The 14,714-nt window shown below is 41.0% G+C and overlaps 1 protein-coding gene across 8 annotated transcripts in view; it reads right to left on the reverse strand.

The window, feature by feature from the left end:
- Positions 1–14,714, reverse strand: part of smarcd3b (SWI/SNF related BAF chromatin remodeling complex subunit D3b) — a 103,943-nt gene that overhangs the window by 49,737 nt on the left and 39,492 nt on the right. For 4 of the 8 annotated variants that reach the window (XM_069191159.1, XM_069191158.1, XM_015354206.2 and 1 more), the window contains exon 1: positions 11,226–11,537. The exons of 1 other annotated variant lie outside the window; for it this stretch is intronic. In XM_069191159.1, the coding sequence (XP_069047260.1) occupies positions 11,226–11,303 (78 nt within the window). In that variant the 5' untranslated portion in view covers positions 11,304–11,537. Of the gene's footprint in view, positions 1–11,225; positions 11,539–14,714 lie in introns of those variants that run through there. 3 more of the 8 variants (XM_069191156.1, XM_015354201.2, XM_006634178.3) reach the window with 2 other exon arrangements.

Below are 14,714 nucleotides of genomic sequence, written 5' to 3' on the forward strand. Positions count from 1 at the left end.
CTGCCAGGATAGACACTTGCTCCGTCTTGGTTAGAAAATGGCTGGACAGATTAAATAATCAACAATGATCTTGTAAAGATGCCCAGTTCTGTACTGGAATATCACTATCAGTTTACATGACATGCTTCACAAAGACTTGCGGTATTTTGTTTCAGAGCACTTTTTTAACGTTCCAAACATTTTCAGGCAATTTCTGATGTTTCACAATCTAGCATCTGTTAATTTATATATAAAGTAAGCACTTAGAGCTCACAAAACATAGAAATAGAGCGAATCTCATTTAATCAGACCACAAGACATAGTTTCATTGTCATGCGAATGCAGTCCGAAAAATCTCAGTTTCTTTGTTGTGGTTTTCTCTCAGATGATGCTTCTTCTTTGCAACCTGGCTATGACTGCCACATTCGTGCAGTTTCAAGTGGCAGTTTTCAACACTTTGCAATCTGAACATCTGTGTTTGGGATTTCCAGCAGTTGCCTTTGCACTCATGGTTTCCTCCTGAACCACTTGTCTCACAGCCTGTGGTGACAAGATACAATTTTACCCTCTTCAAGGCTGGTTTGTCATTAAACCAGCAGCCTTAAATGGAATTTAATAAAATTAATAACGAACACTGCAATTGAAAGTGGTAGATTACGGTTTTTATAGATTACTTTAATTCCAACCCCTATTTTGTCATTGTCAACAACCATATGCCTGCAGTCTTCAGCAAGCTCTCTGACCTTAACCATAAAGACATATGCTACTACAGAATGCCTTCCTGTGTTACCTCCTTTTATAACCCAGGGAAACAGGAGACCTTCAGAGGCCACTGTGTAGTTCCAGATGCTTTTATTTAAAGGAATACTTACAGTTGTAAATAAATGTGACCCTTGTGTTTCATAGAATTTTATTATGCAAGACATTAATCTGTAACTTTTCAATTATACAACTCATTATATTGTGTGTCTCCTGAACAGCAGGTCATTCATGAATCCGTTGCTGGTGTCACATGCTGATTATGCCAGTTTTTTTGTGTAGAGAAAAGTGTGCAATGACTTTACAGACAGCAAGAATTTCAACTAGACAGCACAGACACAGTGCATTTGGACAGCTTTTATGCAGCACCTGCGAGGCATTTATCACAGAGAGGCAGATGGATGGCTATTGGCACACTACAGACTGGATGTGCCCAAGAGAGCGCAGCCCAAGTTTTCAATGTGTGATCGTTGGACTGGAGAACAAACATTAACAAACCGGAATCAAGGCTGAGTTTCCCCATTGTGCATACCCAAGGGTCACAACCTGTCATCAGGACTGACAAGTGGAAGTCAGAGCCTTGAGAGACAGGCCCCTGAATGACACAGAATGGTGACAACAGTTTTACCAGGGATACATCCCAAACAGTGAGAAGTCAACCACATGTGGCTTGGTGACTTTACTCTACCTTCTACTGCGTGTGAGAAATTACCAGGCATTACCAGGCAAGACCAAAAGGCTTTACACAGCACCAGTACTGGGCAGTGTTACAGAGGTAACTGTTTGCCAGTTCTGAGAAATATATGACAACAATTCCTCATCTGCAAGAAAAATGACTTTAGATTAAAAATATGTTTCAAGCGAAAATTATACGTGTTTAAAATGTAATATTTAGGCTTTCCTTGTATTATGGTTTAATATATAAATACAGTACATGTGACACATACTCTCTCTTTACAAAACAGCAACATTGCCATCTTGTAGCCTCATTTTATCAGGTCTCAGGAGCTGAGCAAGGCTGGGGCTTGTCAGTACAAGAATGGGAGACCTCCAGCAAATACTGCTGGAGGATTAGCAGGTAACTCTGTTCCCTTTGTACCAAATTTCCCAAACCAATTCTCCAGTATGGTGGCTAGGGCCACTGCGCTATAGGAAGGTGCTGTCCTTTAGATGCAATGTTAAACTGAGGCCCTGTGCTTAATCATTAAAGACAGCAAGAAACTTTTCAGAAGACCAGAGGTGTTAGCCCCAGTTAGTGTCTTGGTTGAGTTTATCTAGGCTTGTATAATATAGTCAACCTTACACACCCACTTAACTCAATACATTAGAGAGTGAAGGAAGGGGATAATAGTAGGTGGCTGAAAACTATAAGTAAATAGAAACATTTTTTTATCAGCTGGTTTCCTTGATCTTTCTCTCATTGTCATTTTCAGGTTTAAGTGCTTCTTCAAAAGGCATGATTTATGTACACAGGATGCCCTAGATTTCTGCAATCTACTAAAAGAATCAGACATTAAACAATTAAATACGGAAGCAGCTCCAAAGAATTAAAATGGAGGTAAAAGTTTAATATATCTTTCAGAGTTTCACTGAAGTACTAAGATTTGAGTCCCCAAAGCAGTTCCTTTCAGCGACTGATACTAGCAAAGTAAACTGCCCTTAATGTTTCTGTAAGGACAAACTTTTCTGTAAAGAACTACCACACAGAATGCTGCTGTGGCAATCACAGACAAAGCTCAAACCATTGGAATAACATAGACAAACAACTAAAGTACAGGGAGAACGATATGAAAGAAAAGAAAGTCTTTATAAAACAGGACATACATAGAAATCAAGGCAAACTGCAGGTTTCCTCAGCTAACAATCCGCAGCAAACTTTTTGCACATGTGTCTGTTTTCAGCTGGCTGGGAACCTGCAGTTTCACAACCCCTTTGACTCCCAAAAAGTAGAGCAGCCCCCAGGATGATCAGCTCTGTTCCAATCACCAGGCCACTGAGCCTTGACTCGGAACATGTGGACACACTGAGCTCTCAGCATAAGACGCTATCCGTCTCTGAGATATCTCCCAGCCTAGGGCATTCACACAAGGTTGGAGTAGCAACATTTGGAAGAGCTCATTAGGAGAAAATGAGGCCATTCAAGGTCAGATTCCGACACATTTCTTTTTTCTTTTCACAAAGCAAAATAACGCTCAACTTGCTCAACACACCTGGCAATCTGTGCATGTCACAAGGTAGCTTTTTCCTTACATAGATTTCCAGCAAAAACCTTTCTTTTTCTCTGAATAGTTGTACAAACGCACGTCTCAGGAAAAAACCAAACAGAATCCAGGATTTGTGTGTATTGATAGAGAGCTTAGCAACTATGAAAAATTGACCATACTGGACAGTTGATTTTCCTTGCTGTTCCACAGCAGTCTGGTTCAAGGACAAGAGATCAAACAGACTAAGTTCTTCCTAGCAAGCCTGTAAACCTTAAAATCACAGCTATATTGTCTAAATACCACAGGGTGAAATAAGGATCTGTATTAACATTATAATGGGAGTACACGCGTTTTTATTCAGTCTCTGAGATGATTACGATATGCCATTCCATATGACAGGGAGGGTAAAGGAATAGGAAAATCAAAAACAAAATACGACATGGTAAACAATTTTGATTTGGCTGATAAGAAAACAGTGCTTTCACCACCCCTTCACGGTATTATTTAGGCTGCACAGGGTCTGCTGCTTCATTTTTTCCTGGATGAGGTTCGATGATTTCTTGTCACAAAAGTACAGAGCATCCTATCTTAGTCTCTGCCTGCTGAATAATGACAACATTAGGATTTCGTCTGCCATGATTTACAGTAAGTAGTTCCTTAGTAAGTTTTTTCTTTTGATTGCATATCATGCAATGTGTAATAAAAGGAAACACATGCAATAGTAAAGCACCAAGGGCACAACCTCACTGTCTGAGAATTTACAGTCATGAGGGCAGCTCCAGGACCAACCCTCCGGAGAACAGAGCTATTACAGCATTGCAGTTATCACTGCCCCTTTTTAGAGAACCACTGCATAAATTTAAAAAGGAAAATGTCAAGATCCACCTTGTGTACAACCACCAGCCTGTCCAACTGAACATGTCCCAACCACCTACAGTGTTTACAGAGACATGAAACCTCTGTGTGACACTCGATGATTAAAAATAAGTCAATGTTGTGTTCTTTAGTGCACAAAGTAAGAGCTTTTTTCAATTCTACAATTATTTTTTAAATCTTTTTCAAGATATAACCACAATAATAATATAATAGCACTTTTTCTGCACTTTGCACTCAAACCACTTTACTGGTTATGGGGGCTCCTCCATACCACCACCAATGTGCAGCCCCATCTGGATGATGCAACAGCAGCCATAGTGACCAGTACTCTCACCACACACCAGCTATCAGTGGGGAGGAGAACAGAGTAATGAAACCAGTTCAGAGATGGGGATTATTAGCAGGCCCTGATTGGTAAAGGTAAGGTCCTGATTGGTAAGGGCCAATGGGAAATTTGGCCAGGATGCTGGAGTAACACCACTACTCTTTCGAGAAACGCCCTGGGATTTTTAATAACCACAGAGTGTCAGGACCTCAGTTTAGCGTCTCATCTGAAGGACGGTGCCTTTTTAATGATGACATTACTGGGACCCTGTATTGGATAAAATGGTTAGAAAATGGATGGATGGACAAGGTAACGTTTGAAATAGATATAATAACAGACTGTAATTTAATTTTAATAGCACAAATACCAAAAAAAGAAATTAATGCAGGTAAGAGAGCTTTGAAGTCTCACATACACAATGCGAAACACACATCGGATTGCCTAGCTGGGTGGAGAAGAGCTGGTGTTTGAGGAAGATGTGTGAGGGAGGCAAGACGCAACCCAGAGTCTTGAGGTGGTGGAGAAGCCACAGGCTGAACCACTTGTGAGAAAGGAGGTCCCGTGATTGGGCAGACTGGTACTCAGTTTGGAAACCCATAATGAATGAGTTCCACAGGTGGGAAATCTGTGCCTTCAAAGTCAAGTAAACAGATTTATCAGTGTATAGTCAATGGTGCACTGGTTACATTGTGATATGAAATGACGCAAATATGCATCTTATCTTACCATGTTGATTTGGGGCATTTTTTATGAACCTTAGGAAAACACAAGCAAACCGAACCACAAAAACACAACTAATAAATAATTAAAACAGCGTACAACCTTGGAAACTCAGACAAGAAACATATAAAAGGGGGATATTAAAACACAATTTGTACAATCCAAAAAGAAATACCATGGTTTTTTTGCATCAGTAAAATTGATTTTTTTTCCAGAAGAGTAAATTCTAGAAACAAATGCAATCAAGCACAATTTAAGGGTACCCCGGCCTCCATCCAGCTTTGTTAACAGCCTTTTTTGGTTGTAGTTAGCCACACACACAAAATATGTGATGCCAGAAGGTTGATAGCTACTTGGGAATCGTCACTGGGCAGGGGCATTTAAAGGCTGAGTGGCTCAATCTCACCATTCGCCTTTGAAAGCACATTACTCACGCGTGCTCAAAAGCCTCCTATTACAGGACACTCAAAAAAAACACATGCGTAGGAAAGTACTGGGTCCTCTTTGAGCACTGTTGTGACGGATAGGGTCGGCAGCTATCTTCATCTGGAGCTGCTGGCCTGGTGTTCCATACTGTCTTTCTACAATTTTAAAATGCATTAGTCGGCGTGCTACATTTTGAGAGGGATGGAAAGTAATGAGCAGAGGCTGTATCTCAATGCTAACTACAGCAGCTCTCTATCCTATTAAATGGGTAACTGGAAGATTTACTGTTTCTCACATCTCACATCATCATCACAAATTGTTACCTGAATCATACATTTAAAAATAACCCTTTGCAAAAAGAAAATGCTTTAATTTCTTATTTTAGTCTGGCCAGTGCTTCCTCTCTGTTATTCTACAGGACAGGCAATCACTGTTCAACTTGACTTTCCACTGTGTTCCTTCACTGATCTATGAAAACTGCAGGCCCACACACTTGCGCAAACCAACACCTACACATGTCCCCAGAGATGTGTTGTCCTCTGCATTTGGCACTATAGATCTTATAAAGAGCCATCCAGATATTATGCAGTCTAAGGATAGCCACTTATGACCACAATGTATATATATATATCAGCCCCTAACCAACAAATTGGATTATATAACTCCTCTATGAACCTCATATCTTGTATCAGATGCCTAAACTCATCAGATCTCAGATGCTAAGTGTAACTGGACCTAACCTATACTGGGATGGGAAATCAAGGAAAATCAGATCGGAGTGGTGCTGCTGGACTAAACCCAAGCCAGGAAATACAATGCTGTATGATGTAAGCTCCCTTAGTTAGGCCATTAAACTGAAGTCCTTATTACATGTTATACCCCAAGCCCTTTATTGGCAAAATTGCAGTTCAGGCTTGCTTAAAGCAATGTTGCCTCTTATTTCAAACAGCGAATCAATTGCCTCACTTCTCCATCTGAACTGTTGTGCACTGAGTTGTTGGCACTAAATGACAGTTAAGAATCACCCAGGTGGGTGCCTTAATTCAGAATGGAGGAAAAAATCAGGATCCTTCTCAATAAAGAAAAGTGCTGCTGAAATGAAAGCACTTCTTATTATGGTACAGATGTGTAAAAAGTACAAAGCAATAAGTGGATAGTAAATGAAGACCAGTAAAAGTGCTGTGCTAATTTAAAAGCCTGACAATTTCACAACAGTTCATTATGTTGATTAAAAAGGTATCATTTTTAAAAGAATCATTACAGACAAACAGTAAACAGTAATTTGGCAAAAATCAATGATATGCCTAAACATCATAGATGCTGATTTGATTTTACTGGGCAAAGTCACATTAAAAACTCCTTTCCAAATCAGAGGAATGGTACAAATTTCCTACAGTACTTCTAAGCCAATGATACAATTATCTACCCATTGCACATGCATGCTACCAGACACTGATGTTTGTGTTTGCTCTGGTTTCTGCTTGGTCTTGTGGCTGCAGTATCTCCAGGTCAAGACAATGTATCTTAAAATGGCAGCACTTTACAATGTCCTTAACAAAGTGGCAGCTTCTTACAGTGTGCGTAATGGATGTGACATAAACCTGAGTTTAGACAGAGAGACAAAAAGATGTCACCTGATCGAACATCAGAAGTAAGACATCTGGGAAATGTCTCCCTCCCTCCAGTTTATACTTTTAATGACTTATCCTACTGTATGTAGTTGTGATTCAAAAATAATAACGAAATCAGGTACCCTTACCAGGAATTAAGCTGCGTTTTGGGAATGGCTGGATGGAAAACACTAAAGACAATAAAGTAGAGAATTTATTTTATGCCTAAAAAAGTCAAAACTGGCTAAAGAAGCTTTCAGTGCCTCAAGAAAAAAAGAAAATCTAAAGCTGAAAAAAGTTTGAGTGCAGCTGAGGTGCAGATTTTGAGGCCCAACATCCATCCTTGCATCCATTTTCTAACTGCTTCATCCAATACAGGGTCGCGGGGGAGCCGGAGTCTATCTCAGCAAGCAACAGGAGCAGGGCGGGATACACCCTGGACAGGACAGCAGTACATCACAGGGTACACACAGACACACACACTTAAACTTTAAACTAAACCCAGTTTTCCCAGAAGTCAATTAACCTACTACTACGGTATGTCTTTAGGCTATGGGAGGAGACCAGAGCATGAGGAAGAAACCCACGTGAACATGGGGAGGACATATAGTACAAACCTCCAACAGATAGCAGCCCAGCACTGTCAGGCACTAATGCTAACCACTGTGCCACTATGCCCTCCTCAAATGAGCATGAACATCTTAGTAACACACAACCTATGACTAAGATAACTTCTCTGAACTAACTACTGCTTCCTACAGCCGGACCAACATCACATCTGACGTGTTGGGTCATCAAAACATAAATGGCTGACATAAGCTGAAAATTGAAAGTTGAAGACAAACACACACATAACTAAATTGTCAAAGACATGCATCAAAAAACTCACACAGACTAAGCAAAGGATCATAGATTTGGAGGAACACTCCAGACCAAAAAACATATGCCTTCTATGTCTGGCACAAGGAAAATCTAGAGAGCAACGCCAACTTGACCACACAACAAGCACATAGCACTACCTAGCCAAGGCCACAACAAGGGGAACACCCTCAATCTACTATTATGTTTCTTAGTTTTCAGAGACGAGAGCAAGTATGAAAAGCCAGGAGAGAGGCCAAGTTTATCAACAGGGAGCAATGCAGAACGCTGTTTATTTTGGACCTTTCCAAAGAAACCTCAACTGCAAAGAGACCTTTCATAAATACAAAGAAGATCCTCCACAAGAGGAAAATCCCATACTTAATGGCTTACACAGCTGTGTTCGAATTCTTAACTAATCCTTCATGAACCACTGATGAACTCTTGCAGAAGAACATTTTAACAAAGAACAACTAGATTGTTCTCCATGGAAGTTTTAGTTTTCATGCTACAGTTACTGTAAACATAGAAGAATATGATAAAAACATCACTCCACTAACAGTTATTATGACTCTTAATAAAACCTGAGTTCTAGATTTTGCATTGTTGGGGATAATGTCAGGGATATCACAGGCTGACTTGGTTATTGAAATCCTGACTTTGTATTTCCCAAGACATTTAGGATAGTTAGTCTTCATGTGGTTGGCAGAGATGGCAATGATGATGTACAGAACAGAGAAGAGATTTTATTTTGGTTTGGTTTGGTTTTTTGGTTTTTTTAACTTTCGTCTTTTCTTTGATTTGCTTAATTTAACGAAGATAAAAGTTATGAATACAGGGGTCTGGATTCAAAAGTTTCATCTTTGAAGTTCACAAGGTCAACTGAATGTACATGGTGCCACACACAAGATGACCAACTCGTAATATTTGTAACTATGTGGCAGGCTGCCACTATCACACCCACTGGAGGGGCCACAGCTGCATGTTCCACAGTTGCAAAGTGGAAGTTTAAATAGACAAGGTGATTGAAGTTTATTAGTGAGTGATCGGGTGCGCATGGGAATGCAACGATGTCTGCGTGCCTCCGTGCTGTTTGTGACACGCAGTCCCACTATTGACCCTGTCACACTTTAAAATAAACAACTTGTGTGTCAATGTAGACAAAGCAAAATATGGATAGCTCAACTATGAATAGCATGCGTAGGCTGCAAAGGAATAGGTAAAGGTTTATTCTGTGCTGAAAGGAAAAGGAATGCTGTAACCTGAAGAGGGCTCCACAGGCAAAACTTTGTCTATTCTTTTATAGCACAATGAAAAGACAAGAAGCAGCGATGTGATCTGTCTTTCCTTACCATCGAGTCGCACAAGCGTTTTCCAAACATATAGATTCAGTGAAAGGTGAGAAAGAAGAACGGGGCATCAATGCCGTTAGTGGTTCACCTGACTTCACTCATTTTAGTGCACAGGTCCTATTTACTCATGCATACTGGCTGAAAGCATGCCATGGAGAAAGCTGAAGGAAAGGCACTGACCTTCCTTGCCCTTAGTGACGTGTCATTTATGTAACCATTTCTAAACAAGCAATTTAGCTAACCACGCCGAACTAGCAAACTGATCCCCAACCATACTGAAAATAGTTAACATTATATCCCAAAAAAGCTTTTCTCAAACTCAAAACAGGTTTTTCCAGAGAAGCAGCGGGTGACATTGATTAGAAGGCTAATGCCTGAGTTAAACGACCTACATCGGCAAAAAACTAACCTGATCTTTTCAGAGTGACTGGTATTGCCAAGGCTCAGCATCAATGAGATAGAACACAAATTGAGAATGGCACAGAGACGACTAATCATCTCCCGTGTGATTTACATGTGGTGTTTCAGATTACGCATTACAACCTGAAACAGTGGGATGGCAAGATCCTGACAAGGGTCTCCAGGTTTGTCACTTGGATGTCAAAAGCATCCACTTACTTTCTCCTCAATGAAACCAATGTACCTGCCAAAATCTGCTGAACCAGGGCAATGGATATTGGTTTCTGTCAATTTCACATAGGAGAATATAAATAAGAAAATAATTGGAGATTCCAAAATAAAAAAGTAAAAGTTACACACCATGTGTCATACTGACTACTTATTCTTGCAAAAATAGCATCTGAAGAGACTTCTCAAACTACAGTGTCAGGGAATATGCACAGAGGCGGCTGATTAGTGTCACACGAAGCTGAGAACTCTATGAGGTGGTCTATATCTAGGGTAAGCCTAACATGCTGTACCTCCTCTCCTCATTTTCTCTTTCAGGTGTTACCCTGTTTGTAATGAAATATTTATGACAGCACAGAACAATCTAAGAAGAACAAACAAAGAACTGCATCAGAAACCAATAGCAAGTTGTAGACATACACCTCTAATTTCTAATTTGTCTCTAAATTCTTCTAACCAGACAGCCAGACGGTTTGTATTTCATTTGCTTCTATTGCAGCAGAACAGATTTGTTATTCAGGAGACATCTGAGTGTAAGAAACTCAGAGTTTCTCTAAATCTTTTTGGCTCCAGGGATGCCCTGCTCTTCAGGTCCAGCATGGTGGAAACCAACGTTTATTTTTGCAAGACTTTGTTTATCATAATTAATTAAGACAAGCACCAAGGTGGCCCACAAATAAAGTCAATGTGTGCTCAACATTGTTTGCTGGGCTTGCTGGATGAGTGTTTGCACTAAGCAGGTTCCTCTTACTGTAGCAAAAGAGTTTTCATCTTGTACAAAATCTGTCAGGCAATCTGGAACATACTAGGCATGTTTTCTTAGAAGACACGGCTCCTGAATCCTGACACAGTATGCATACAGTAGCACACTACAGCATATTGTATACTGACCTTCTCCCACGCAGTTTATTATTTTTTCTCTTAAAAACAAACAAAAAGACAATATGCCAGACTGCCAGATCTTAAGAGCTGACGTCCATTTGTTCCAGCATTCCACTTGTATTGTTCCTAAACTTTCCTACTCTTTACAAAGCACAAGGCTTTTGTGCCCACTTTTGTTGCTCTGATAAGCCTCTCAAGGCAATAAACCTTCCTCTGCACTTCCCAGACTGAACCATTAAGGGGGCTTGAACTGGTCTCATCTAAACTGGTTAAAAGGTTGAGGGGGGCTCCCCAGTTGTCCAGGTGTGCTGCGTGCAGCAGCAGAACTCAAGTTGTGGAGGCCAGTCGCAGTAGGCACTCCACATGCTCTTCTGGAAGCGACCAAGGAGCAGCGTCTCTTTCTCTTTTTAATGACTACAAAACCCACCTCCCCTGCTTCCCCACAGCTCCCTCCCTCCCCTCTCTTCTTTAAAAAGAAACGGTACGCGACTCAAGGCTGGAAATAACCTTCACACGGCTTTCCCAGCTATCTCACGCATGCAGACTGCCAAGCTTTGCACACACAGAGCAACCCAGCTCTTACCCCAGCCAGCCAGCACCTACTCACCACACCGTGGACGAGGAACTCAAACAGTTTGCTTTTCGTAGCTTTGCGGGCTCCCCCGGCAGTCTCCTCTGTAGCCATTTGGTAGCCCCCTTTTTCTTTTGTTTTCCTCCTTATTCTTGCTCTCTTTCTTTCCCTTCCAACTCAACCCCCCCTACTTCACTTTCTTCCTTTTTATTCCTGCCTTTCAGAACACTCTCTCCCACTCCCTCTCTCTCTCTTTCCCCCTCTCTCCCTCTCTTGTTCTCTGTGTTTTAAGTGTGTAGCCAAGCCAAGTCCCTCTCTCTGGCTCTCACACTTTTTAGTTGAGCAGCATTTCAGAAGCCTGTGGAGGGAGGGCGGGGGTCTGACAGGGGGGTTCCGGCAGGCCCACCCTCAGGGCCCCCCACGCAGCTGTTGCATTCCATTGGTAGATAAGGGCATGCTGTGTGACTGGCTGCTGCACTCTGGTGTTTATGCACTGGCTGGAAAAGTTTGCTTTACAGTTACCCATTCCCCTTGCCAATCACTGATGACAAATGTGCAGAGCTACAGCTTGACCAAAGAGAAAGGTTTCATTCTCAAAAAGGAGAAAGAAGGCTTAAAGGGCCCAGCTTTCATTTTGCATCTCGACTTCTCAAACGCTTTTAAAGCTCTTTCCAAATGTTCAGTTTGTGCGTTTTGAAACACAAAGCAAACCAACTTGAGCAGATTGCTTTAAATCAAACATGGAAGTGAAGCTATTTAAAAAAAATTGAAACAAAGAAACAAAACCTTAAGCATGGGTTTCAGCTGCTAGCAAGGGGTGCGCTTTTAACCAAGAAAACTTCATTTAACCTCATTATCACAGGAAACAAAATGTGGACTCTTATTCCCTGTACGGCCATGTCCAAAGAACTTAACATAGAAAGCCAGGTCTTATAAAGCTCTTATGTCCACATAGACAAATCAATCCTGTACAGTTCTCTACATCTCAGTGTCTTATTTTCTAATTAAATTAGAACAGTTCCACTTGTATGCTGCAGGGAAACCCATCTCTAGTTTTCCAGAAGTGTCAGATCTGCTGGGACCTTACAGGAAAAAGGGGAGCCGAAAGAACCACCTGAAACAGAAACTGTTTGGCAGTTTCTGTACTTCAAATGCTCCCCTGCAGAAAGATTCACACCCATGAACCCGATGTGACATCCGAGTCCAGTCTTCAAGACAGCACTGCATTAAGCCCAGAACCATCTGAACGGGACTGGGATTTTCTCGGCACTAGCTCATGACTGGTCAGACTCCAACTGCTGGATGGTCTTGAGCCAATGAAAAGTCAACAGCTGCCGCCTCTGGGACCTGCCCATGAGTTTGCAGTCCTGACAGTCAACCGGTGCCAACTGTCTCTCGAAGCGTTGTGACTCACTGGCTTGGCACATGGCTTACAAGTGAGCATCAGAGGTGACCATCCGCAGTCCTGTGAGGGTGCAGGGTCCATACTGGCAAGCCAATTGAGTAATCAAATGGTGACTTCAAGCTGAGAGGGCAGTAAACTATAGTAAGAACAATATTTAAGAAAAAAGATTTGAGCATACTGTAGGTACAGCTGAGCACAGGTGAGTGTAAGTGAAAGGGAACATTAAAAACATACTACAAAACCATGACAATCAGAAATATTTACTAAGCAGCATTCCGTATGAGCCAGAGTCCAGTACTAGTGCTTAGTTGTTAAAGTGTGGAAATAACAGCGATGCTGAGCCTTTCAGAAAACCCCAAGGGATGTACAGGGGCAAGCAGGTCAGAACAGGATATACTGTAGCATTAATAACTTCATACCTCGAATACAGTTTCAGCGAAACGAGAAGATTGCAACATAGTTGAACTTCACCAGACACTGCTGAATAACAAATTGTTCTTTATACACAGAAAACTGTTCAGAGGCAATGATTTCTTATGGTTAAGAAATCGGTTATTGCAAATTAAGCAATTTAAGTTTATAATGTATCCCTTAACCATTTCAGGTTACATTAATAGCCTAAGGTTTAAGTATAATGTTCATGAAGCCTGCATTCTCTCACACTTATCCCATATATGAGTTGAAACCTAAAAGACCTAATAGACCTAATAAAGGGCACAACACCAACGTCAAAGATCTTAGGAATCATCGCCAGCACAACAGATATACATAAAATTTGTGGATCTACAGAATTTTTTAATTTACATTGAATGGTTGGTTACAATATACTTTAAAGTTATTAGAGTACATTATGACAGATGCTTTTAAATCCCTGCAACAGCCTGACCACAATTACTTCAGTATATGCTATCTTCACTGGCAGTACCTGTTTTCTAACTCATTGTCTATTTCCAATTCTGGGGGAACAGCTGTCAGGACCCATTAACTGTGGCTCGGACTGATGTCTGAGGGATGTCTTACCACTCATTCTGGGGATAATCTCCCCTTGAATAATTTGACAACTGTATTTCCAAGGCTCTACTCACAGACAGTCACTTCCCTGTTTAAACTGTAGTGTCGGAGCCAGGCTCATTTTTTCCTGCATGGTTTCAGAAAACCTCCTATACACTTCCCGCAGCGTAGAACTCTGATTCAGGTTTCGGTTGAGTGAGCTAAAGCCTTTCAGCAAATCTTAAACAGGTAATCTACCCATACTAAAAATGCTTTGTAAGTAAGAGGTTGTTTGACTCTCCTCCTCCCCAAACCCCCAATCTATGGTTTGTCTATATTTCCCACATTTTCTTCCTCCTTGTTCAGCCCCACGATGCCTGACTTCCTGAATACTTTAACATCTGTGATCCGTCTCCCCTTAAACAGTTGTAGTAAGACATTTTACTAGAAAGGCAGCCTCACAGTTATACTGTACAACTCTTCTGTAGATTATTTTCTAACTATACAGAGCCTTTCACTACAATACATTAAACAGCTTGACATCAGGAAATACATTCCTTATCAATAAATTTAATTCACACCAGTGAAGACAGCAGCCTGTTAAAACCACCACAGTTTTATGGAATAATACATTCCTCTGTGACAGGTACTCACTGTCAGTTGATCCCAAGCTATTTTTTCCCACTCAGTTTGTCTGCTGGCTTTACACAGGACTGGCATGAGAGTCTACTGCTCTTTCTTATTGTCTTTCTCCTTATTCTGCAAATAAGACGTAACTGTACACAGGTTCCCTTTACTTCCATATTACTTCATAAGAGAGGCAAGAAAAACAATTTGCAGATGAGAATTGTAATGGGCTATACCAACTGCAGTATGTTATCAAATACATGTTAATTTAATACAGTGATATATGCACACCAGACACTGAGTATTTCATGGAAAATAATATTGAGCTCCTCGTGACAAAAGAGTAGCACAGTGTGTTGGCTGACAGACTGCTACTCAGGGGTACTATACTGTAACTACATACCGTATGTCTGCCAAATGTCCAATCTGGGAAAAGAAAGTTTTCTGTCATGGGATAATTACAACATGGAACATTTCCAGGAATATCCAATTCAAGAAAAGGT

The sequence above is a fragment of the Lepisosteus oculatus genome, chromosome 6 (assembly GCF_040954835.1).
Source record: "Lepisosteus oculatus isolate fLepOcu1 chromosome 6, fLepOcu1.hap2, whole genome shotgun sequence".
In the NCBI taxonomy this organism is placed as follows: domain Eukaryota; kingdom Metazoa; phylum Chordata; class Actinopteri; order Semionotiformes; family Lepisosteidae; genus Lepisosteus; species Lepisosteus oculatus.